At 50.0% G+C, this 23,953-nt stretch overlaps 5 protein-coding genes across 5 annotated transcripts; 2 read left to right on the forward strand and 3 right to left on the reverse strand.

Annotated features, from left to right (window-relative positions):
- Positions 1-3,148: 3,148 nt before the first annotated feature.
- FPSE_07455 (uncharacterized protein) lies at positions 3,149-4,399 on the reverse strand (the record flags this gene model as incomplete). Its single annotated transcript, XM_009260573.1, has 2 exons — positions 3,149-3,382; positions 3,434-4,399. The coding sequence occupies 2 exons, from the start codon at positions 4,397-4,399 to the stop codon at positions 3,149-3,151; spliced, it is 1,200 nt and encodes a 399-aa protein (XP_009258848.1).
- Positions 4,400-5,358: 959 nt separating this feature from the next.
- FPSE_07454 (uncharacterized protein) lies at positions 5,359-6,618 on the forward strand (the record flags this gene model as incomplete). The annotated part of the gene is made up of 2 exons (XM_009260572.1): positions 5,359-5,393; positions 5,466-6,618. 2 exons carry the CDS (start codon positions 5,359-5,361, stop codon positions 6,616-6,618), a joined length of 1,188 nt encoding a protein of 395 aa, XP_009258847.1.
- Positions 6,619-7,290: 672 nt separating this feature from the next.
- On the reverse strand, positions 7,291-10,434 carry FPSE_07453 (uncharacterized protein; the record flags this gene model as incomplete). The annotated part of the gene is made up of 1 exon (XM_009260571.1): positions 7,291-10,434. The coding sequence occupies one exon, from the start codon at positions 10,432-10,434 to the stop codon at positions 7,291-7,293; it is 3,144 nt and encodes a 1,047-aa protein (XP_009258846.1).
- Positions 10,435-12,219: 1,785 nt separating this feature from the next.
- Positions 12,220-17,643, reverse strand: FPSE_07452 (uncharacterized protein; the record flags this gene model as incomplete). Its single annotated transcript, XM_009260570.1, has 1 exon — positions 12,220-17,643. One exon carries the CDS (start codon positions 17,641-17,643, stop codon positions 12,220-12,222), a length of 5,424 nt encoding a protein of 1,807 aa, XP_009258845.1.
- A 953-nt stretch (positions 17,644-18,596) lies between these two features.
- Positions 18,597-21,530, forward strand: FPSE_07451 (uncharacterized protein; the record flags this gene model as incomplete). The annotated part of the gene is made up of 1 exon (XM_009260569.1): positions 18,597-21,530. One exon carries the CDS (start codon positions 18,597-18,599, stop codon positions 21,528-21,530), a length of 2,934 nt encoding a protein of 977 aa, XP_009258844.1.
- Positions 21,531-23,953: the final 2,423 nt, after the last annotated feature.

The following is a 23,953-nucleotide window of genomic DNA, read 5'->3' on the forward strand; positions in this document are numbered from 1 at the left end:
AAATAAGTAGTCTAAGAAGCTTAGTCTAAGAGCCATAAGATGTCCTAATAATTTTGTCTCTTATGCTCCCAGCGGTCAATTTTTCTGATACCCTGAGGCCGCCGTAAGCGACGGTACTGTAGGGTGGTGTCCTTGACAATTCCAGCAAATGAGGCGTAGCACTTGTTCCGTCATGATTAAAAGAAGGGTTCAGAGCGTTACATTGCCAAGAATAATATTCCATAAAGGGAAAGACGGGATATTCAGGCATTGCTTGACGAATCAGATTCATTGAGCGAGTCGCTCGAGCAAGACAGCTCGGCAAAGTCGTCACGGTGTGGTTAAGTTAGACACGCCTTTGTTCGACATCTCAACAACACAAGTTGGATGTCTGCATTTCCAATTTGGGATTTCTGGTCTTGTCATATTTGATATGGCCCTTCACATACGCCAGGGATCAGCAACAACACCATCACATGGACCTGTGTAAATTAAAAACATTGTTTCTTTATCAGGTGTCGACCGTTTCAATTTTACCATGATGCTGCTCGTTCTCGGCAATTGATAAACGGCTGTTTGGTTGATCGTTTAAAAACAGGCAAGGCTCTGCAACACGCTGCATGTCTCGACTATTGGGCTCAGCAAGTTCCGCAAACGCTCTTTTCAGATGGCACGGAAAGCGACATGTCACATTTTCACAATCTAGCAGGGTCCAGGCCGTTGACTGTCTGTGTGAAAAGGATCATCCACTCGAAGCCATGTTTAGCTGACACTTTTGCTGCTCGTGAAATAGCCAAGACGACCACAATAAAGATCGAGGTGCACTGTGAGGAGGACTTGATGACGAGGTACCATTCATTGGCAACCCAGCATTACCCCTGCCTTGTACAGAACCTGGCTTCGATGGTCAAACCTTAGCACCCCTCCGCCAGGGATCGCAGCTACAATTGATCTTCAGATCCAGCAGTACACGGCAACCAAGAAAAAACAAGATATGCACTAGCTTCCCGGAGACACTGCTCCATTGTCTGAGCGCCAGACTACCTGGATTTGTCACACAGTTGCGCTCCAGAGTTTCGGACCACGGAGCTGGTGGTTGTTAACAGCCCTTGAGAGTTTTGTTTGATATCGGGTTCTTGATTTGCCTCGGTGTTGACTATATACGGGTACAAATGCGTCGTTTCGTTTACTAGCCAGTGCGAGTAAGCGCCCATTGTCGGGCTGGGAACAGGGATCGAACAAAAAGCAACCACCATTTTCTCTACAGGACATACATACGTATGCAAAGCACACTTTCCGTTTTAAATGCCCTAGTCGATATTTGCGGAGCAAGGTTCAATGGTTAGACCAAGCACCTGCGCCGGTGCAGAGTGATAGTGCAATGTTATTATCACAACATGTTGACTGGCATCGAGCCCTGCACTCTGATCACGATAGGACTGGTCCTGGTCAACTCTGCATCTGCTGTCAACAGCAAGTACCAATCAAACGCCCACAAATTTGATATCATGTATGTGGTCTTTTACGCCACAAACGGGAATGCGCAGCTTGACTTTGGAGTGCAACTGTACGGCCGCCAAATGAGGAAATCGCATTGATAGGTTATTTGTTGGGCCTGGGGTAGGCTCATGCACAACATGTTCGCTTTTTGCGGACCCTAGAGGGTGATGAGAATGGAGACACGGCTGGCTGACTGACTAGCATGGTTGGTTTAATGGTGGTGTGGAGATATGGAGGGCATGTCTGAGCCTAACGTCAAGATGATGCGTCTTTTGGTGAAGAGTTGTTGGTGGGTTAATAATCCATTATTTACCCTGGATCATCTATTGATCATCTCGTCAATTTTTGGACATGGTGGATCGTCTCGTGAGGGTTGTGTTGATACGAATGCGGCCACCACTTTGGTCGAGAGTCGTGTTGAGGAATATGATACACTGACATACATGACATGATTTGGTGAGCGGCATACTACATAGTAAGTCTTCTATTTCCAAATCGGGCCCATGATAACGCCCAACATAACAATAGATGGCTGACATGGCTTACTTCAGCCCTAAGCCCAGGTCCGAGTTCTGAGTCTCGAGTTTCAGTCGAGCAAAACCGTTGACTTTACGCCCTGGGTGATGTACAAAATATCAAGCAATCAATACAACTTTGGCCACTGCATCGCCTCTTAGGGTCCAGGGTGTTGAAGACGAACAAAAATACCATTCCAACTCCGCTGCAATAAACTCATGAAATTGCGATAACCGCTCGAGATCAGCAATGCATGTCTCGGAGCCCGCATTCCCGGACCCGCCATCTTGAGATCTCAACATCTCCTTTCGTCTGCCGGACCACATGGATATCTCTATTTGTTTCAAAAAACAGGATATTGAACACTCTCAGGTGGAGGCTGTAACCCCATGAGCCCCCAGGGTCTTGCCCCCTTTATCCCAATACGTGGTAGGTTGTGATCTGATTCCAAAATCTCCGCCAAAATGTCTCACTATCCTCCCCGTACGAGCAGCTGTCTGCTTAGCAGCCACACGTTGAGCTTTTGTTGAAGCTGTCCGGCCAGTCATGTTGCATGATCTGGACAGTGCGCGGGATATGGAAGCAAGACAGGATGAAGACGGTCGCCTATCAGACAACGGGAGGCTGAGGAAGGGTGGTGTTGAGCACAGACTGCACTGTCGAAAGGCTGGGCAATGTTGGGAGTCTCGATGTGTGATGGATTCTAGGTCGGCTGACAAGCCATGTGATGCCCTTAGCTTCAACCAAGCTTCCCACCCGTTGGCAGCCGAGATATGTTGCTCGACTCCAACATCTCATAGTTCGAGGTCTGGCCCATTACGGGGCGATAAATGAGATGGCAACGCGTCTTTTTGCCCTTTAGACGCGACGCGTACGAGGCTCAGCCAGCCTTGTTCTGGCCTGAAAAGTGTGTGGCCATTTCTACCGTTGTGGAAAGTTCACATGCTAACCAATCGACTAGGCAGTCACCGGGTCTATTCGGATTCACGCTTTTTGAGTGAGACATGGAAACCAACGAAGATAATGGAATGCTCGGGGCAACGAAGTGGTGTAGTAGTGTAGTGAAAGAGACGGGCAGCATGGATGAGACGGTTTGCTCGTATTTGCCTCTCTGACGTTGCGCGTATCAAGTTGCAGCCTCTTTAGAGCAGTATTATTGCGTAGGCTTCGTGAAGTCGACTCCCAGGACGTTGTCCATCCATGACCCGACCTTTACCGCCTCTCTGTCGGAGATACCAGCTTGGGAAAGCTGTGCGGTCCAGCTGGAGACGTCGTAGATGGATGATGACGCGAGAGCTGACAAGTCACCTTGTTCCGTAGCAGATGATGCACCCTGAGCTGTGAACTTTTCAACGACACCGTGCCTGGCATCGAAGCGAAGTTTGGTCTATGATTATGTTAGCCTATTTGTCATGTATTGGTATTAGGTGTGACTCACGTCAAACTCCAGTTGTGGTCGTTCCCGTGGATCTTCGGTGTATGGGTAGGATGAGAAGGTGAACCGTGGTGTCTGGCCATAGATCCAGTCCCGAGATTGTAGCTCGTCGTAGCCTTTGCTAATGACATCCAGTTCACGCACTTTGTCGCTGATTTCCTCACGGACCTGGGCATCGCCATACATGCGTGCGAACTCCTCCAATACAGCACCCTCAAAGGCGGCATTCTCGATGCCCACGTTTCGAACGGGACTACGGACGCTATCGACGCCCCGGGTCTTGATGAATGGTTCGGCAGGTGAGCGCAGCATGCCTGAGATGTTCTTCAGGTTTGGGCTGCGGAGGAGACAAGTGCCGTGATGGAGAGATCGGAGACGAGTGAGTTTGTAGGCAGACCCTGAAATCTTGTAGGTTCCGATGGGGTCGTTGGGGATGTCCATGACAATGTCATGTCGCTCGTTGACCCGAGTATTTGGTTTTCCAAGAGACGAGAGTGCTCGCACAACCATCTCGGCGTGCTTGTTTCGATCAAACACAGCAGGTGGGCATATAACACTGAAGTTGACGTTTCCCTCATCATGAAAGACAGCACCGCCCCCCGAACGACGACGCACGAGCTGCACCGGCCCGCCAGTCCAACCCACACTCGCAGGATCGTTACGGAACTTGTCGAGCCGCGGGAGATTTACTTCCATCCATGGGTTCTGGTTACGGCCAAAGACGATGCATGGGTCGTTGGTGTAGAGGAAGAGGATTGTTGACTCAGGGGGTGTCTTTTGGAGGAGATAATGCTCTACAGAGAGATTCAGGAAGGGGTCACGGGATTTTGAAGTGTAGACTTGTATCTTGTTGGATGAGTGGGATGCTGCATCTGTGAATTGGCGTCTGGGGATAGTTGACAGTGAGGGAATGAGTCGTGATATTGACCTCGGTGTTGAGTTTTGCAAGGGGCGTTTGAGGAGCATCATGATGACAGATGAGTCAATGGCTACTTCCAGTACTGGGAGAGTGTTGAGGATTAATGATTAGGCGATGAAGTGATGTAAAGATATGAATTCTATCCAAGAAGGGTTATGCCTGGTGAGTTGTTGTTGCTGTTGAAGCTATCTACTAGTAAATCTCAGCCTTGCATCACCCGGAAAGCTCCAGGAGGTACAGGACCCACTGGGGACCTACTCGAAACAGTGACACATGTACACTGAAGCGCCTGTAAATTTAGAGGCGGTTCAACGGACAGTAGCGGTGGCATCCGTCCCAGTGATATCGCTGTGCCTTGCATTTGTGGAAAGTACCGATTCGCAGCGTGAGTGTCTTTAGCCATGGATCGGTTGATTGATAAACCAGATCGGTAATACTCTTTCCATGACGTTTTGTTACTCTGTAGTGGATGATGATGGACCCTGTTATTCTTTTAGTTACAGTGGGATCGCCCTGAAAGTTACAGCGTGTGGTGGGGGATGATGAATTATCCAGACTTTTTGGAAGGCCTGACTGAATACAACAATGTCTGTTTGAGTCACATTAGCAATTGGCCCGATGTCGCCGTATTAGATATACATACATATATATAAGCATAATAGTTATCTTATCATTCTTTGGAAATAATCTATCTACATCAACTGCTTTAATCAATTGATTCAATTGACTCTATTGACCCAATTGATCAACTACATCATCGACCAGTAGAATTGCCCCTCCCCCGCGCTTCAATCAAAATCAAAGACAAAGGACACAGAAAGTAAAAAAACTGGCACCGACATCGGATAGGTCAAACTTCCAGCCTCACAAGTTCTCGACCTCTGTCGATTGCAAACTAAACTCTCAACGGCCGCCATCTTTTTTTTTCCTCTTTCAGGTCCCCGTTTCTCCCCCTCCATAAACACCAAAACCCGCATCATCACCACTTAAAACAAAACTCAGGCCCATCATGTCCAGCTTTGGACAATTCTTCCGGGTGACGACGTAAGTGATTTACCACCCCCTCCTCTAACGAATACACAGAGAAACAGAAACTGACACTCTTGGCTCTTGCAGCGCTGGCGAGTCTCATGGCAAATCTGTCTCGTGCATCATCGACAACTGCCCTCCCAACCTTGGCCTCACAGAGGCTGATATCCAGCCCCAGCTCAACCGTCGTCGACCTGGCCAATCCGCCATCACCACGCCCCGTAACGAAAAAGACAGAGTCACCATCCACTCCGGCACTGAGGATGGCGTCACTCTCGGCACACCGATCCTCCTGACTGTTCCCAACGAGGATCAGCGACCAAAGGACTACGGCAACAAGACCATCGACCTCTACCCCCGTCCCAGCCATGCCGACTGGACCTACCTCGAAAAGTACGGCACCAAGGCCTCATCTGGCGGTGGCCGCAGCTCCGCCCGTGAGACAATTGCTCGCGTGGCCGCCGGTGCTGTCGCTGAGAAGTGGCTCAAGGAGGCCTACGGCATCGAGATCGTTGCCTTTGTCACCTCTGTCGGAAACATCAAGCTCTTTGGCGACAGTGACTCCATGAGCGCTGACCCTGCCTTCCTCAGTCTCGCCGAGAGAATCACCCGCCAAGAGGTTGACGACAACCTCCCCGTGCGATGCCCCGACGACGCCTACGGTCGAGCCATGGAGGCACGCATCGCTGAGCTGCGAGACGCCCACGACAGCACTGGCGGCACCGTCACCTGCGTCATCCGCAATGCGCCCTCTGGTCTCGGCGAGCCCTGCTTCGACAAGCTGCAGGCCACCCTCGCCCACGCCATGATGTCCATCCCCGCCGTCAAGGCCTTCGAGCTAGGCTCCGGCTTCCAAGGCGCCGAGATGACCGGCAGCAAGCACAACGACCCCTTCGTGCCAGCCCCGGCCCTTGACGCGGCCTCTGAGAAGACAGGCATCCCCCGCTCCAAGCTCCAGACCAAGACGAACCACTCTGGCGGTATTCAGGGCGGTATCAGCAACGGCATGCCCATCTTCTTCAAGGTCGGCTTCAAGCCCCCTGCCACCATCAGCCAGGACCAGACCACAGCGCGTTACGACGGTCAAGGCGAGGGTATCCTCGCTGCCAAGGGCCGACACGACCCTTGTGTTGTGCCTCGTGCGGTGCCTATTGTCGAGGGCATGGCTGCGCTGGTGATTGCGGATGCCATCATGGCTCAGCACGCAAGACAGATGGCTACCGACATTATCAAGCGATAGGATGTTTTGGATATGAATGGGAAAATAAGGGAAAGCAAGGACCAGATACCAAAATAGAAAGAGTGAGACATGAAACACGTTTTTGCATGGCGATGGGTGATCTAGTTTCCGAATTAAATGTCAAATAGCAAATGAATAACACGAGATGAAAACACTGACCTGTATGGAGCTGTGAATGTTGTGGATATCCCATATGCCAAGAGTGTATCAATCTGGATAGATAGACCTCAACTGATATATATCATAGTTATGTTAGGAAGTGAGACCTATTCAATCTAAGAAGAGGTATGAGCTTAACAGTAAATCCTAGTATCATAGCTATGTTATACTCACATCTCCTCTCAAGATTGTCAGTGAGTCGTCACACAGTATAATCAAAGCAACGTATCAAAGTAAGATATCTCTTCGTGTAATATCGCTATACTCTTCGTGTATAAAAACAAGTGAATACCTCGCAACATCATAACCTTGCAATTCGAATATCCCAACGCCGTAATGTATCAACTCTCCCCTGGCGAACAATACATCTATATATCGCGGGGGGTAGTGGGTATCATGGCCCTTCTGAGACGCAAACTCCAAGTAAAATCCCTTGCTCCTGTGTCCAATCCTCCATGTCCAATTTTTCTATCATGTACTTCTTAGTCTTCCTTCATTTTCGTACTTTGAGTTTTACTCCTCGCCAGTTTCGCTCTCGGTCTCGGCGGTGGGTTTGCTTCTAGCTGAGTCCCCATCACGGGCCATCATCATATCCTTTTCTGCCTGTATCGCCTTTTCTCTTCGTTGCTCAACGTCTTCACGTCGAACAACCTTTCGTAATCCTTCGCTTGCTTGAAGCAGGCCATCGATACTGATAGCATGCTCTGTCATCTGGTGGCTGATGTATGTGTAAATTCCGGCGGGTGTGCTGCACTGAAGCAAGTTTCCTTCGTTGAGCTTGAGTAGCGCAAGTGCTACTTGGAAAAGAAACGTGCTGCCGTCATTGGTGCATAGTACAACATCCCAGACACGGAAAAGAGCCTCGGCGCTGAGACAATCTGTAAATACGGACAAGAACCATTGGAAGGTCAACGCCTCAAGCTCGATGAACAAAGAGTCAAGGTGTGCTGAGAGCTTGGGAAGGACCTGTGCAACATACTGCCGCAGCACTTGTTGGTCTGCACGTGAAGCCATAAGTGAGTGGTCGTAGTAGCCGTGAGGAAGAATGTTCTCGATGATTGATGTCAGAATCCAGAAAGCGTCTTCGGCGGATGGCATGATGAGCAGCAAGTTGGCGGTAATCAGGTTCATGCCCTGGCAGTAACCGACGTCCCTGTTGCGTCTGGAATACGCCAACAACACTTCGTTCAGCTTTTTCACACCTGGACCCTTGCGAAAGAAGATGTTGTCCGTTAGTGTTCGGTTGATATCCATCTGAATCTGGCTGACAACGACAGCATCGTCGTCCTCGCCGCTGTGAGCGACTAGATCTTCGTAATAACCAGGAACACGAAGAGCAGTGGCCCCTGAACACTCAGACCACACCTTGGCGCGATAAGCAACTGGAATACCTCCCAGTACCAGGGTCTTGAACTCGTTCCATTTGGCTCGCCCAACCTTGCCCTTTACTCCAAGTCCTGAGACTCCGATCATCTCTCCATCAGCTACTCGAGTCTCTGGTAGAATCATGGCAGGTTGTTCGTAGCGTGCATCAGCAGCTGACTTGGCAGCGGCAATGGCCGCATCACCTTCACGCTTCCGCTCAGCACGCACCTTGCGCAGGAAATCGTTCCATCGCACCGTCTTATCGCGCTGGAGAGCATCGTGCACATCACTCAGCTGTTGAAGTAGCAGCTTGACAGGTTCGGTATCGTCTTTGGTGAGCGCAATCGACGACTCTGACTGAGAAGGTTGAGAGGTTTCGCTGTCCACGGCTGTGGTTGTACTGGCCGATGGAATTAAGCCAGAATTTGTTGAAACAATTGCTGGCTTGACGGGCTCTGTAGGGTGCAGTTCGGGTTCCGGCGTTTGAGCTCCCTCCATCACTTCTATCGATGGTATAGCTATGCTCGGTGTGTGACTCAGCAGTTCTGTGGGAAAGGTCGCAATCTTGAGATAATCCGTCCATCTTTTAGTTTTGCCCTCTTCCGCATTGCGATCCTCCATGCTGTTGAGACTCTCGGGACGGCCCTCACTCGATATGCTTCCTTTGGGGCTGGGGACATCGTCCAACACGTTGGGTGAAATTCCAGCTCGGCCGTTTGCTAGCATCTCTGTTGTGCGGCTGCCCTTGCGAATATGTCGAGCCACTTGGGCTGCTTCTCGCTGACGTTTCTTGCGTCGCTGATCGTAAATGAAACCAAACCGATCGGTTAGGTATTCGCTATTGGGAAAGTTGTTGTAAATATGTGTTAATGTTGGTGGCTGAGACTCTGGTGACCGAATAGCATCCATCTCAACAGGCCCATAGCTCTCTTGTCGTGATGATAAGTTGTCTGGGGGGCTACCTCGCATGCTACCCCATGAATCTTGCTCTTGCGATCTGCCTGATCCTTGGGCAGATGGTCCTGGTGTCGCTCTACGCATCGCCATCAAAGCCTTGGGACCTCCAGCAACCGATGTAGCTCGAGTCTGACCCGCACGACTGCTTGTGGTCGAAACACCGCGAAGCGAACCGCCCTTGACGGAAGTGTTGCTCGCGGCACGGCCTCGAGATTCGGCTTCACGAGTGCTGATAGCTCCGCCAGCAACTAAGCGCAATGCCATGCTTGCAATTGACGATGAAGCTTTTCGCTCACTCGTAGCGCCTGACTGAATACTGGAGGCTCGACTTGGACTGCGGACTGGCTGCGAATCTGGGGGGTTAAAGAGGTCATCCTGCAACGTTGGCCGTCGATCCATGCTAGAGTGTGATCGTATCACAGTCGCAGGGTTGACTTCGCTGTTTACGCTGCCGGTACGACTGGCTCGTTTCGCTGTTCCAGAACCCCAAAGATAATCCTTCCACCCCTTTAGTGTGCCCTTGCCGTTCTCACTGGAGGTGTTGGCAGATTGACTGGTTGCTCGAATGGTAGAGCTTTTGGCTATCGTCTCGCCATATGCTGTAACTCCTACTGTATCTTGCATCGCATCGCTCATCAGGTCGCTTAAGCCGGTATCTTCCCTCCGGAGTCCCTTGCCGGCTGCGCGGAGCTCGGCCTCAACGGTCCGCAGCCGAGTTTCGAGATCCAGGTTGGAGAGGCCGCACTCTCGAATAATCTTGCGTAGAGCACGTTCTCGTTCATCAGCACGGCGGCGCATATTGGAGATTTGGGCATCTCGTTGGGCGAGGTCCTCGGCGATTTGTCTAATGAGTCCAACGGCGCCGTGGCGCGATATTAACCGTTGAAGGTGCTCATCGTCGGCGTTGTGTAACGAGCCAGGCACCTTGCGAACCGGGTGATCCTCTTCGAACAAGGCACTTCGCACATCGGAGCCTCCTGTAAGATCGACGATTGAACTACGGCCAGTTTCGGGCACCGCGGGCTGAGGAACGGGCGTATCGTCGGCAGGGCTGTCATGGAAGTCGAAGCCATCATTATCGGGTCTCTCATCGGGCGAAAAGCTAGGGAAGCTGGTGAGACTCTTGTCGCTGGCAGCAACACTGCTCGCAGAGCTGACTGGCTGACTGGGTCGCTTTCGTCCACGAGGGCATCGGAGACTTGTGCTTCTGGAGTTGCTGCGGTTGGATGTGCGGGAAACGTGGGAGGCGTGGGATGCGTATGAAGCGCTGCTGTGCTGGGAGACGGACCGCTGGAGTGACGACATGGGGTCGACGGCTTCCACGGCCGTCGCCATAGCTGAAGAGTGGTGACAAGTTGTTTGTCTATTGACGAGAATATGCTGAGAGAGAGTTGCAGAGGAAAATGAAGTAAAATGGAGGAGAAGGAGAGAACTGGACTAGGTTGATGAGCGAGCCATCAAGCAGAGCAATCAATCATTAAGGAAGGGTGTGGGTGTGACAGGATGAGGGTGTGCGATCGAAAAGGCAACCGAGGGGTTTGTATCAGGTACATGTACTATATGGGATGAAGATGTTGGCCGAATATTGTAAGAGGTGGCGATCTCGGCAGAAGGGACATGAAGCAGCTAGAAGATGTTTTGATGATACGAGACTCACAGAAAATACAGAGATTATTGATTCTTTTTTATTTATTTAATAATGTATTCATAATCAAGATGTTGTCTGGTCTGCACATTAAAGTGCCAGGCCAACAGTCAAAGTACAGGTACATCTACATCGACACTCTACCAGTGTCATGGAAGTGCTAGCGATGTGATTTATGCCCTTCTAGATTGTCCAGGTGTCCGGGGCCTCCACCGTCCCCTCCACAAAAGTGATTGGTTTCCAGGGCTGTTTTAGAGAGCATGCGTTGGCCTGTCCACCCACTCTACACCAACAACCAGCCCTGCCTGTTCTGTATCTGGTACATGCCTAATTGATGAAAAGGACAAAACACCGAAATGGATGGCAAATCTACGACGATCAACAAGCTTCTCCTTTCTAAAAAGCCACCAGGAGGATAATCATCCCTTTAATTACTGCACTAGCCCTCAATCAACCTCTCATATCAAAAGCGTGCCTGACGCCGTCTCCACGATTGGGTTGGGTTTTCTTTATCAGGAGCCCAAGCCAACACCAAAGAAGAGAACAAAAAAAAAAAAAAGCTTGGATGTTGTTATTTACAGCAACACACAATCTTGGAAACTGGACGGATCACTTACATGCTCGTGCACTAAGATAGATTTCATCTCCAGGGCCATCCCAGCTAGACTACGCCTGGCCAACAGCCCGAAGATTCCCGCACCCTTTTGCAATTCCAGAACGTGTCTCTTCAGGTTAAGGCTAGATCCAATAAGGATAACAATTCGACACTTGTCTCAGCTGTCAAGAGAAACAGACGTTGTAGTTTCCCTTTGTGTGTGAGAGAACGTGTTTGAAGTATGTGTCTCGTCGTCTTGTCACGCGACATCTAACTGCTTGGTATAAGGCTTCAACAACAGCCTCAGCATGTTGTTGATCAACAAAATGCTTACCTTCAAAAATTGCACATCTCTGACGTCGATGCGCCTACTGCACGATCAGCGTGACTTCATTATGCAATCAATTTACCCGCTTCAACAAGGTTATACCCTTGAAGATTACCTACCGTTTAGAACAAGTACCTGATACTAACCGACAACCTTTGCTCGCATGACAGGACCTCCCTTGTCAGTGCGCCCTGTAATTAATAAATCATTTCACGATTCATGAGTTTCATCCTTTCACTTTAAGAATCTTCAGAATGGTTTCCTATACCGTCTATTCATACAATTCATGTATGCATAAGACACTTGTAGTAATAACTCGTAATAAGACAACCCATTAACTCCTACCAATGCCAAATCCCAAGTGGCAATCCATGCCATGTTCATTCGTTAAAAACCCTTTTGCCCCCTTTGACGACCGTTCCCTGGTCCTCTCGCGCCCCTGATTAAACAAAAATCAAAAGTCATTATCAAAAACATTCCAACAACGCCTCATTCAAAATATGCATACACCTCTCCTCTCTCCGCCTTCTTTTGTACACTGCAATGCTCCCTTTAAGCAAAGCTATCCTCCGCATTCCAACGGCTGCTTCTTATTGTCTCATTTCCCTCCGTTGCCTCTTTGCATGGCGACGAACCCTCGCCAACGAGCGTCTCATCTGGCAACAAGCCCTCGGCAACCAACGTCTGAAACACGGCGTCTTTAGCTAGAACCGTCTCTCGGTCGAGGCCGAGCCCGTCCAACATCCGTAGCCTCTTGCAGCTTGCTGCAAATACAATCTGATGTAGTCGTCGTCGTAGTTTAGTCATTTCATCTAGTCGACTAGAGAAAAGTGCGTCTCGCTCCACATCTGCGTCCGGCAGCATGAATGGGTCAACATATCCATTACGATCTGTAGGGACCAGTAATTGCATAGGTGCGTAGAATCCGAGTGTAACAGGGTTATCTCTGAGATCGAGTTGGGTAATGTGTGGAAACTCGATCAGTAGCTCCGTCACTGCTGTTGAATCGGCAAGCCGGTTGCCAGCGACCAAAAGCTTCTTGAGTCGTGGAATAAATCGAAGAGGTTCCAGATCTCGAATCGCGTTGAAGTTCAGGTTCAAGGTTCGAAGGTTGGGCATCAGTTGACCCAGGTTGCCTGGCAACGCCTGAACACCACAGTTGGCAAGCTCAAGTAGCTGCAAATTGAGAAAGTCAACTGCAGGCTCAAAAGTGCCCAGGTAGTTTCCAGAGAGAAACAGCTTCCGGATCTCGCAAGCTGAAGAGAGGAAGCCAAGATCGAGTGCTTGATCGGCCCGCTGCTCCCTGAGACTCAGGCTGTCCAACTTTCGAGCTCGGCTGATACCTGTCAACTCTGTGATGCGGTTGCGGTCAACGTGCAATGTGTGCAAGTTGGGCATATTGCTGATATCCAAGCGAGCAAGCTGGTTGTCGCTGAGGTCCAACTGTCGAATTGCCTTGATGCAGGAAGCAACGGTGAATCTTGTAAGCTTGTTCTTGGAGAGCTTCAAACGTCCCAGGACTGGTGCGTGCTCCAAGTTTCGAATCGACGATATCTGGTTGCCTGCCAAGTCAAGTTCAGTGAGGCGCTCCATCTTCACCATTGCAAAGTCAACTTCCTCGATCAGGTTGTCTCGAGCTCGAAGGTTGAGGAGGCCATCATGGGTATCGAGACCATCAAGGCTGGTAAGCTTGTTGTTGTCCGCGCGAATACTTCGCAAGTGCACTAGACCTCTGAGTGCCGATAGGCTCTTGACCTCGTTACCAGAGATGTCCACATATTGAAGGTTCATCAAATGGTCCCACGAGGTCAGCTCGGTCAGCATGTTCTGGGACACCTTGAGCTGCCGAACGCTGGATGGCACACCGTCCAGATGTCCCAAGGCGTTCTTTGAGGCGTCAAGTGTCACCAATTTGCCGCAGAACTGGTCTAGCATATGCAGACTCGCAAGCCGCTTCTCATGAAGATCCAGCTCTGTTATGTCTTCCCAGTAAGGCTCATATGGCTCTACCTCACTAAGTTTATCCACGAGGTCACGTATGGTCATAGACATAACCTTCTTAGAGCCTTTGCCTGTCGCTGCATGTCGACGGCCCATGACATAGCTGACCTCGAAGCCAAACGACGAATCGGCATTGTTAAAGGTAAACTCGGACAAGGGACTCAGCGAAAGCTTTCCAACGTTTTGACCGATCAAAACACTGTCATCAGGAGTCGGTTGGAAGAAGTTGTTGCCAGGCGTGCGGTTAACAACGAAGCTGAGACTGGTTCGGCGCGCGTCAGGTGTTTTATGACTGACGACGCTGGTATCTCCAATGATGCTGACTTGTCGCTGATCGTCGAAAGGCATCTCGATGGTGCTGTCCTCGTCTTGCTCGTCGATTCGCGAAACGGGACGGGGCACAAAGGCCGGACCGCTTCGTGAGCTGGTGTGGTGATGGCGGCTTTGCCCGTTATTCTTCAGTGCTGATTTGGCGACGCTTGCAGAACCTGGTGACTTTTTGGGTGGTGAACTGTTCTGGTGCATGGTGGGAAGCTCCGGGTCATCCTCCAAGTTATCCAAGTCCTCTGCTAGGACCACATCCTGGATGATAGATGCCACGGGCGAGGAAAACGTGATAGTAAGGTTGCGCCTCTTTGCACTCATCGAGGGGGTACTACTAGCCCTGTCATCGTTGAAGCTTCCTTCGTCTTCCATAGATTGGTCTAGATAAAGTTCCGAGTCTTCCAATACTCGAGCATCCAGTTTCTCAAATTCTTCTCGAGCAAGACTGGCCATATCCGGACTCAAGTGCCCGTTGGGGGATAGTGTCATGTACCCTCTAGCAGATCGATACTTACTCGATTTTGTAGGACTAGTGGGCGGGGTTGTACCACGAGCAGCACTGTGCTTCTTCTCGCTATTGATGACAAGATTCTGCATCTCTCTGGTCAGATCAACAGACAGGTCCGGGATGCTTGCAAAAGGATCATCGTCGCTGTCTGATGGTAATATATTCATAGGCTGGCGAGCAGGGGCTTCCTTTCTCTTAATCCAGATGTTGTTCTGCTTATCAAGATACATGCTACCCACTCGATCGGGAATGAGATGGGATACGCTTTCAGGCATGATGGTCCTCCTGGTCTCGGAAGCATGTGAAGACGTTGTGGGATATGACCTGTGAGTGTCACCTCCAGAAGAGTGGGATCGTGTAGGGCTTCCATAGGAGCCATCGTGGGAAGGGCCTGCTGTCAACCGGATATTAGGCGGGTCACTAATAACCTCTCCTTTGGCACTGTCTGGTTGGCTGCGCTGCGATCCCTCAAGCTGTCGTTCGATTTCTTTATCAGCAAGGATTGCCTCCTTTACCAAACCCATGGATCGCATAGACAAGGTGATAAGATCGCCCATATCGCTGATTTCCTGGTACTTTTTCAACCTCTTCATGAGTTCTGGATCCTCTTGGAAGGGAGGCATCCTTGACATGGGCTTGCCTTCGCGGCTGGGAGGACGAGACAGAGGCTCATTAGTAGACTCCTGGTACGAGTCATCAGCATCCTCAGCTTCAGGCGTAACATTCTCGGCCTCTGATTCCTCGACACTAGACAAGCCTGGCTGTCTGACTTGATTTCGGATCATGGCCATAATCTGCGCAGCCTGGTTGACGAAATCCTGAGTCATGATCGATGGTTTCCGGTCAACTTCGCTCTGGTCTGCCGTTGTAGCATCAAGCATCCCCTGCTGTGAGGCTCCGGGTGTATGTGTCGACATGTCATTGATGTCGTCACCCTCCGAGTCGAATGTCCTGTTTGGGTCACCACGAAGTGATGATCTACGACTATGCGTAGGACTTTGCGGCTGAAGGATTGTTCGCATCGCAAGAACACTGGGGTGTGCAAGTTGGTACTCGCCTGGTCGTGCGTCCTTGCGTTTCTTTCCCATTGCGGACTGCATGTCACGACTTGCAGCCTCTACACCCTCCAGCAACTCACGACCAAAAGCGATATCAGCCCGATGAAGCGTGCGTCTACGCTTCGGAGTCGGGTCCTTGGACGGAGACGTTCGAGGTCTCTTACCCTCTGAGCCACTGTCGCGCTTCGAAATATTGCCATTGCCCAGTGCACCCTTCGCCGGGCCCAGCGCCTTACTACGGACCTGGCTGGAACCGGATGCTGTTTTGTGATGCTTGCTTGTGGCTGATGATGTTGACTTGTTACGACTTCTGCTAACGAGAAGCTCCGAACGCTCGTCAGGAGATGAAGGTTGTTCCGGTTGCTGAGAGGCTGGGGATTGAGGGGCCGATGATTGAGGGGCGTCGTTTTCCTTGTCGGAATAAGCCGTGACGTCTCCTTGGGTGGCGTAAGAAATTTCCTCGCTGAACTCATAGCCTTCAAGATCACCAAGACCGAATCTACTAAAAAAGTTGCGGCCAACAGGATTGGGGGCTAGTGCAGGCAAAGAAGGGCTAGACATGGGCTCATAATTCTCATGAATAGTAGAATTAAACTGGTCATGCGGACCGAGAGAGTGTCCAGAACGCTCACCAGACAAACCTTCTTCAAACTGGCTGATGCGTCGGAGAAGTGTTTGGTTGGTAAATGTATCATAAGGGCCAAAAAGCTTCAAGGGGCTTCCAGCAGATGGCGCACTTCGACCAGACGACACATGCTGCTTGTCAGGACTAGGGAATGGGGCCCGAGGGACAGTAGGGCTAGTGTTAAAGTAGTCTGACTGATAAGGGTTGGTAGTATTTGTTCGGATGGAAGGGAACTGTTTTGGGGTGCTGGCTTGTAGAGACTCTTCAGCAAGCATTCCGCTTGTGTCAACATTGAAGCCAGGGCTAAGGTCTCTAAAGCGAAAAGAGCCGTCCCCAGATCGACCTCCTCTTTGGGTGTTCAAGAACCCACCTCGAGTTCCATACTCTTCAGTGTTCTCAGCAATATCAGAGGGACCGGGGCTAACGCCGTCAAAACCCGTTCGGGGGTCAACGTTGGGATCAAGAAGCATCTGGTTAATGCGTAAAGCCTCAAGTTTGTTTTTCAATTTGTCTGCTGGCAGTTCGATGGGCGCAAAATCCATGTTACCGTCCTTGTCACTCTGTTTACCGATAAGGATAGGGCTGAAGTCTTCGTTGCGAACCACGCTTTGTCCACTAACTTTTCGCGCACTGTCATTCGCATTCGAAGGTGCGCTCAAGCAGCTTGGGTCGCGAAAGATCTGGTCCCGTGGCCGTGAAGGCGTGTCCTCGTCTTGCGGACTGTGTGCACTGAACATGGAGTCCTCCACATTGAGCCTGTATTGGATTTCACGTTGCGATCGTCTCGGGCTCGGACTGGGTGTGACGTCGTTTGGGTATAGTTCCTCCTGGTCGTCGAATTCATCGAGTTCGTCCAATGGGTCCAGGTCGGGCTCTAGGTCGTCACTAACGATGCGCTGGGGGTACGATGGTGGACTAGACGGCATCACGGATGATTCCTGGCGCTGCTCGCCATCGTTGTCGCCTCCAGGTGTTGGTGGCTTGAACATATCTTGTAGACCTGTCGCAGCTGAGCAAAAGAGGTCGCGCTGTTCGCCATACTCAACGTCGCCGTACACCAGGCGTCTCTTCCACTCGGGCGTATCGTCTTGCCTTCCAGGTGATGATTTGTGTTGAATGGTATTGTGGACGACGGAAGCACTCGTGGAACCTGATGCAGATCTACTGGCGACCGTTCCACGCGCAAGCTTAAAATCTTCTGATGGCTGCTTATTTCGGTGGCTCGCGATATTGATACCGTTCGGTGTCCGTTCGCCGAGAATGTTGAAGCTTGAATCGTGTGCGGTTGAGAATTGGGGTCGAGTGCCTATCGTTCTACGCGGTATTCGACTCGGTGTGCCTCTGAGTTTAGCCTTGGGGTCTGGTGTATTGCTCAGGGGAGGAAGTTGGATAGCAGATGAATCAGAACCGGGCTGGGAAACCCAGTCCTCAGACAGAGAGTCAAGCCAAGCGTGCTCCATGGCGTCGCTTTAGAAGCGGAAATCAACGTGTAAAAAAAGTCAATGCGAAGCCATGAACTAAACAAAATTATATTGCGACGGAGGATGGTGGGGTCGAAAAGGAGTTGTGCATGCGACGCGCGTGAACAGAAGAAGGGGAGGGAGGTATGTTGTATGCTGAAGTGAGACTGAGACTGTATTAAGATCACGGATGGATGGAGAGTAGAGTAGGTTTTTGAGAGATAGAAATGAAGTCACAACAAAAACATTAAACAAACAGTAAGTTTAGTAGTTAGCATGGGGAAATCGAGATCGTGAGGCGGATGTTTTCGCGTACCCTTGAACTTGGAGTTCGGAATAAACAAGACCAGGGTCCTGGTTGCGGTTAGCTTCGTTGCTGTGTCAACAGATGGTGCCTGACAGGATCACGTGCTAGTGCATCATCTGAAGCTTGCATCGGATACATAAGATGGTGGGGGATCTAACGATATCGTAACAGTACGAAAGTCTGTCTTATCTTTCTTTGTTTGATTGCTGACTGGCTATACATCCCACACCGTGCTGACGATAGGCTACTGGGGAGATTCTTTGTTATAGTGTCTATAGAGCTGGCCTGCACTGAGAACATCATGAAATAACATTCACGACAGCATATTTCTTAAATGCAACTATTTAATACTTTGAATAAATTATTATTCCATACTTATTGTTTGTCATCACAAATTCACGAACAAACGAGATAGTCATGGCCATTATCCTAAAGTCATGACGTGCTGAAACCACTTTACGCGCTGGCACGTGACCTTTGTAAGGCATGTTTCCCCGGTGATCACCGGCCGTGCATTCCAGTTCACGATCAAAGTTAAGCGACACAGCAGTCTTGTTTTACCAAAAAAAGGGTATCAATCTACGAATGCCGCTATCAAAGACAAATTTTGACGACGTGGAGGGCGAAACCCTCCAACACCGGATTTATGGCACCACAGCGTGACGACCCGCTAGCGGACGAGCTCGCTCTCGGATGGGGAGAAGATACCATTTACTGTGAAGCGACTTGCGACCCCGACGATGTCTTGTACGAAGGATCAGAAGACGAAAACTACGATAGCCCTGCCTCACGAAAGCTCCGATACGAAGCGGCAGGCCAACGATTTCTTGACGGGAAAACTCCATTCATTTTGACTGCAGGGCTCAAAGGCCCCTTTGAATCAGCAAACTGGTTGAATCCCTGGCGATCAAAGCAACGTACTGGAGCCCCGGTGATAATTAGAACCTCACCTGGGAAGCTGGCTAGGTCCGCCAAGGTCAAGCGCAATCTATCGATGCCAGAGACCCTTCCCCCGCACGACAGTTTGGAATGCCACCTCCCGAGCCCCGAAAGCCTGAACCAGACTTCTGAGACCGAAACGCACCCTTACCTTGAAGATGATGAGTTGGTCAAGGTTCAACAATGGAGGGATACTGTCAAGTCAGAGGAGGGACTGAAAGATGAGTTCTGGTCGTCAAACACTCAAACATCGGCGTCTGAGAGAAAGAGAAAAGCAAATGGTTCTTCGTGGTTGAAACTCTTGGCGAATAAGCGTCAACGAAAAGACATTATGGAATCAGGCTCTGTCGACACTCCGATCCGAAACAGACCCCAAATTCCAACACCAACTACTCCGACAATGAACAAGTCTACCACAAGTGCTCCGGATCACTTGCCGTCCTCAACTGTTGCAACAGGACGATGTTTCTCACAGCTCCGGGACGACCCTGATATTTCAGAAGATGAGCTATCCCGTGATGACACCGCATCAGACCACACTTCCGCAGACTCATCATCGCCCTTATCGCAGTTACCGTACACTCCGGTTCTGGACCCAGAAGTCAGCTTCCTATCACAACGCACCCTTCAGCAACAAACACCAAGCAAGGCTCCGGTATCCCAACAGCGGCCCATCTCTGAACAGCCGGCTGCAGCGCCACTGAGTGCTATACTGAACAAAAATGTCACTGGCCCAGCTTTTGAGACACAGGAAGATGAAAGTTTTTGCTTTAAAATGCGACCAAGGCTAGATCCAGTTCCCAAGACCACCTCGGATGAAGATGAAGTTATGGCGGAAGACAACGAAGACTCTTGGTCTGGCCTTTCTTCCCACGACCAGTATATGGACAGTATTGCTTCCATATCCGATTTGCAAGATGGCAGGCCAGTAGAGGACCGTATTCATCCTCAGATTCTGGATGCACCCTCATGTGACGCCACAAACCCATTGCTATCGACTTCAAGTGAAAAGCTCAATGAAGTCGAGCATCCTCAGGAATCAACGGATAGCACTACCGACTCGTCGTCCTCAGCAAACAGTTCAGTAATTTCTGATTCTGGGCTTTCTGAAGAATCTCATTGCAACTCGACCGCTGCAGTTGCTCTGGAACTTGTTAATGAACCTGAGCAAGACAACATTGCTCAGGATGTGGATGTGGATATGCAAGAGGCACCTGAGAACGAGAAAGACCTGACTATTGCTGAGCATCTCGAGGCTAGTGACACTGAGTCAGGAGATGAATCCGAGGACGAAGATGAGAGCGATAGGGCCAGCGAGAAGAATACTCTGGATATCAAGTCACCATCGGCACTGTCCAACAACAAGACACCACAAATCTCGACCGTAGATCAAGAGCTGAAGACAACATCTTCTGCAACTGGGCTATTGAAACCCGGTAGTTGCAATCACCCTTCTGCAACCGCGACTCCTCCGGAAGAATCACAGCCCAGTGGGGGAATCGCCGCTCCGTCGGGCCAAGCGACGAGTCCCGTGATTGTCCAAGAGAAGGAAACAGAAGTCATTTCAACTCCCAAGGCGATTAACACTCGTCTGGATTTCAACTCGAGCCAGCCATGGAATCACGACACTTCGCCGACTATTGTCATCACTCCTGTGGACGAACATACGAAGCAGCAATTAGATTATTCGGCTTCAAAGGAAATTGCTCCAGTTCCTTTCTCCCAACAGAGTCCTTGGGCAACGAACAAGCTGTCTCCTGGACTGTTGCATACAACAGACTCGGGATCAGGGCAATCGCAGACGAATATCGCTGTAGTTCCAGCCAGTCCAGAAGAGCAATCTCCATGGACAGGCAAGGTGGCGGATCTACCAGTCGACCTTTTCCAGCAAACACCCGTTGTTGGGAAGAAGGATCGAGAAGTACTTCATGAGTCTACCACGCCGGCTATTGGTGCTCAAGCCAATGCTCATATGCAGAAGGAATACATACCTGCGACTCCTGTCATGGCATTAACGCCTGAGCCCCAATTCTCGGTCAAATCGTTTGCCTCTTTTGGGTCAAATGAGCGCAGCTCTAAAACCAAGCGTGCAATTTGGAGGGAGTCAGGTGGTCTTCCCAGCACACAGGCCATATTGGCTTCAGCAATCAAGAATCCGTGGGAAACCAAGAGTTCTGAGCGCCGTGTCTCCTTTGCGCCATTACCCAACTGGCGAACTTCAGAATCGAGCATGCCCGCAATGCCATGCCCTTCTCTTACCAAACGTCAGGGCTCCCCGCCACCGGATACACCTATATCTGAATTGCCCACGTCAGATGGCGACAGATTCCAGAAACACTTCAACGCTGTCTCTCAAGGGACCATCATCCGGCGTAACCAGCGTCTCTTGCCATCAGAATCACAGTGCACTGTCGGTAGCCCCTTGCCAGATGCTATGGCTAATGCATTCATTGCATCAGACCAACTGCGACAACCGGTAACTTCTACAGATCCTGCTAAGAGCGATCTCGAGACCGAAGAGTCGCAAGATCCATTTGATATGGTAGCAGATATTATGCTCGAGCAATTTGATCCCGTTGGTAGCACGAGCCTCACGATACGATCACCTATCTTGAGTCAAAGACACCAAAGCCCATGGTAATGACACCACAATATGTTGTACAAATATTCTCGACTCTCGTCGGGGGGCTAGTTCTATCCGGCATGTGTAAAAGGAGGGACTTTCATCATTCATATGGCGTTGATAGCCGAGCATCTTCAAGTTTAGAAGATGCCAGGAGTTTAAGGGGTTAAAGGGACATGAGACATGACAATACGAACAATACAGGTCAGATTCCGGCGTGTTAGTCTTATTTTTGGCGTACGGTAGGCAGATACCTCAATGTGGAACTATTCAATGAAAAATCACATTCAATTACAATCCATGAGCAGCTATGCCTGATGAGTGACCGATGTTCAGAGAAACAACAGTTCAGAGCGAAGGTCCATCTCAACAAAAAACAATATCGAGTCACCACAGTAACTTTCCTTGTTTCGTATGAATCTAGTTAGCTAGAGACACGTTCGTTGCCTGTTGATGCAACCACGTGCGACTACCAACATTCCCGTTTCCTTGGTACGTAGATAGCTCTACTTGCAATTAATTTCCGTATCGTCCGATTTTGACACCGCTTCTTCCAAGTGCTGAATATGGGAAAAAAGTAAAGTACTTGATTAACCGAATCTCCGGTTTCAGTGAGAGATGCATAATGTATGGCATGTAATGCTGTCTCCCTACATCAGTCCCCTTCACCCATGAGCACGCGGTTCCGGAGCTGATTCGCCAGGAATCCGTGACAACTCACGGATCTATAATTGATCTTACGAATGGATTTGCCAATGTCAATCATGACAGCAGGCAATGCTTTTGCCAAGTTTCACTTGTCTACATTCTGAGACGCATGGACAACGATGAGCATACTTTTGCGCCCTGAATCCACGCCCCTGGTGGTGCAACCATACCCGGAGCACATGGCTTCTGGATGGTCTGTATGTGGATGGGTTGTTAGATCGACGATGGCTCTAATCGAAGCTTGCGACAAAGTAAAAGGCTTTGGCTGAACTCAGGGCCGGAAGGGGTTCCGTCGGGTAGACTAGAAGCAGGATAGAACGTGTCTCTTGATTCTAGGATGATGCCTTGAGGCCATCTGGAACAGCGGACTCACATTTTACTTTGCTTTGGTGGGCAACCTCATCCTCGAAGTTATCTGGATATTCGAGGCTAAGAGCGACAATGGCGGAATCCGGGGCGGAAAACTTGTCTGTCCACTCCGGTCCCGGGAAGACAGGCCTGCTTGGACGCAGAGATCTCATTAGTCGGATCTAAGAGGTGCAGTTCCACGCAATATCTCATCGCGATCAGAGTTTGCTGGGAAATTAGGGCTGTTGCCTTTCGTCTTTCGTCTCTAGCTTTTCGAGGCCAGCTTGGCAGACAGAGAGACCCATTGTGGAAGAGTCAGATGACAGCGAAATCTCTGTAGGCTTGTGGGTTTGTATCCATCTTTTGGAAGGTTTTTCAACATTGATGCGTCAAGGTGGAATACCCAGAGGCAGGGATTCTGACTCTGATCATGTTCGAGTTCTGATGGCTGCTCTGCACTTCCAGACAGACGGTCACACTCGACCGGATCTTTAACCGGTCCAGACGGCTAAAGGCTGCATCAATGGCATTCATCAGATAAGCCCTTGTTTAGAGTGACATGGAAGCACACGACATATGGCGGTGATGGACCGGTTTACGTCCACGGTCTGTCTCGCCCCTGAATCGACCCTGAGCCAAACAAACAGAGCATGTCTCACTCGAGACGGCTTTGATTCAACTTGCGAGTCTTGGTGTATCGAGGGGCGTGTCAATGCGTGTCGAGATGTTCGAGATCCGGAGGAGAGTTTGGGGTTGAGTTGAGCTCTGGAACGTCATACAAGGTGAAGTCGAGGCACGTTGTTGGAAGATGGACGACGATTGGTCAGGGAGTGACATGCACATCTTCTAGGGTTGAGATAAACACAAAAAGTACATCTAGCGAAAACATGGGGTAGATCGTCAGCTTTGATGATTGGACAATTGAGGTAAGGATGGCCTTAGTGCTGGGCATCTGCCAAGGTAGATGTTTTGATAGACAGTTGGCGATGGTGTTGGTGAGAGCCAGTTAGACGGGATGGGACGTGCCGCCACAGGATAAGCTACTGTAGCTTGAGAGTGGAAAGAGTCTAGATGATTTGGATAATAGAGCGCACAATCTGAATAGAGACGAAATAATTAAACCTGAGAGCTATTATCTTTGGGTCCTGTTAGTTGGTGTTGTCCAGACCAGCCAAGGTGTAGGGTAACCCCATTTCCGTGCGTCCTTGTCGGATCAAAAGCCCATCATATCCACCGACTAGTTGGAAGTTGCAGTAGTAACATTCATCGTCTTATGCAAGCTTTAGGGTATCAGAAAGATTGGCCGCTAGAAGCATAAGAGACAAAATTATTAGATCAGCTTATGCTACTTAGATTATGCTCTTTAGGCTATTTATTTTGTACAC

Source organism: Fusarium pseudograminearum, chromosome 1, assembly GCF_000303195.2.
Source record: "Fusarium pseudograminearum CS3096 chromosome 1, whole genome shotgun sequence".
Taxonomy (NCBI): domain Eukaryota; kingdom Fungi; phylum Ascomycota; class Sordariomycetes; order Hypocreales; family Nectriaceae; genus Fusarium; species Fusarium pseudograminearum.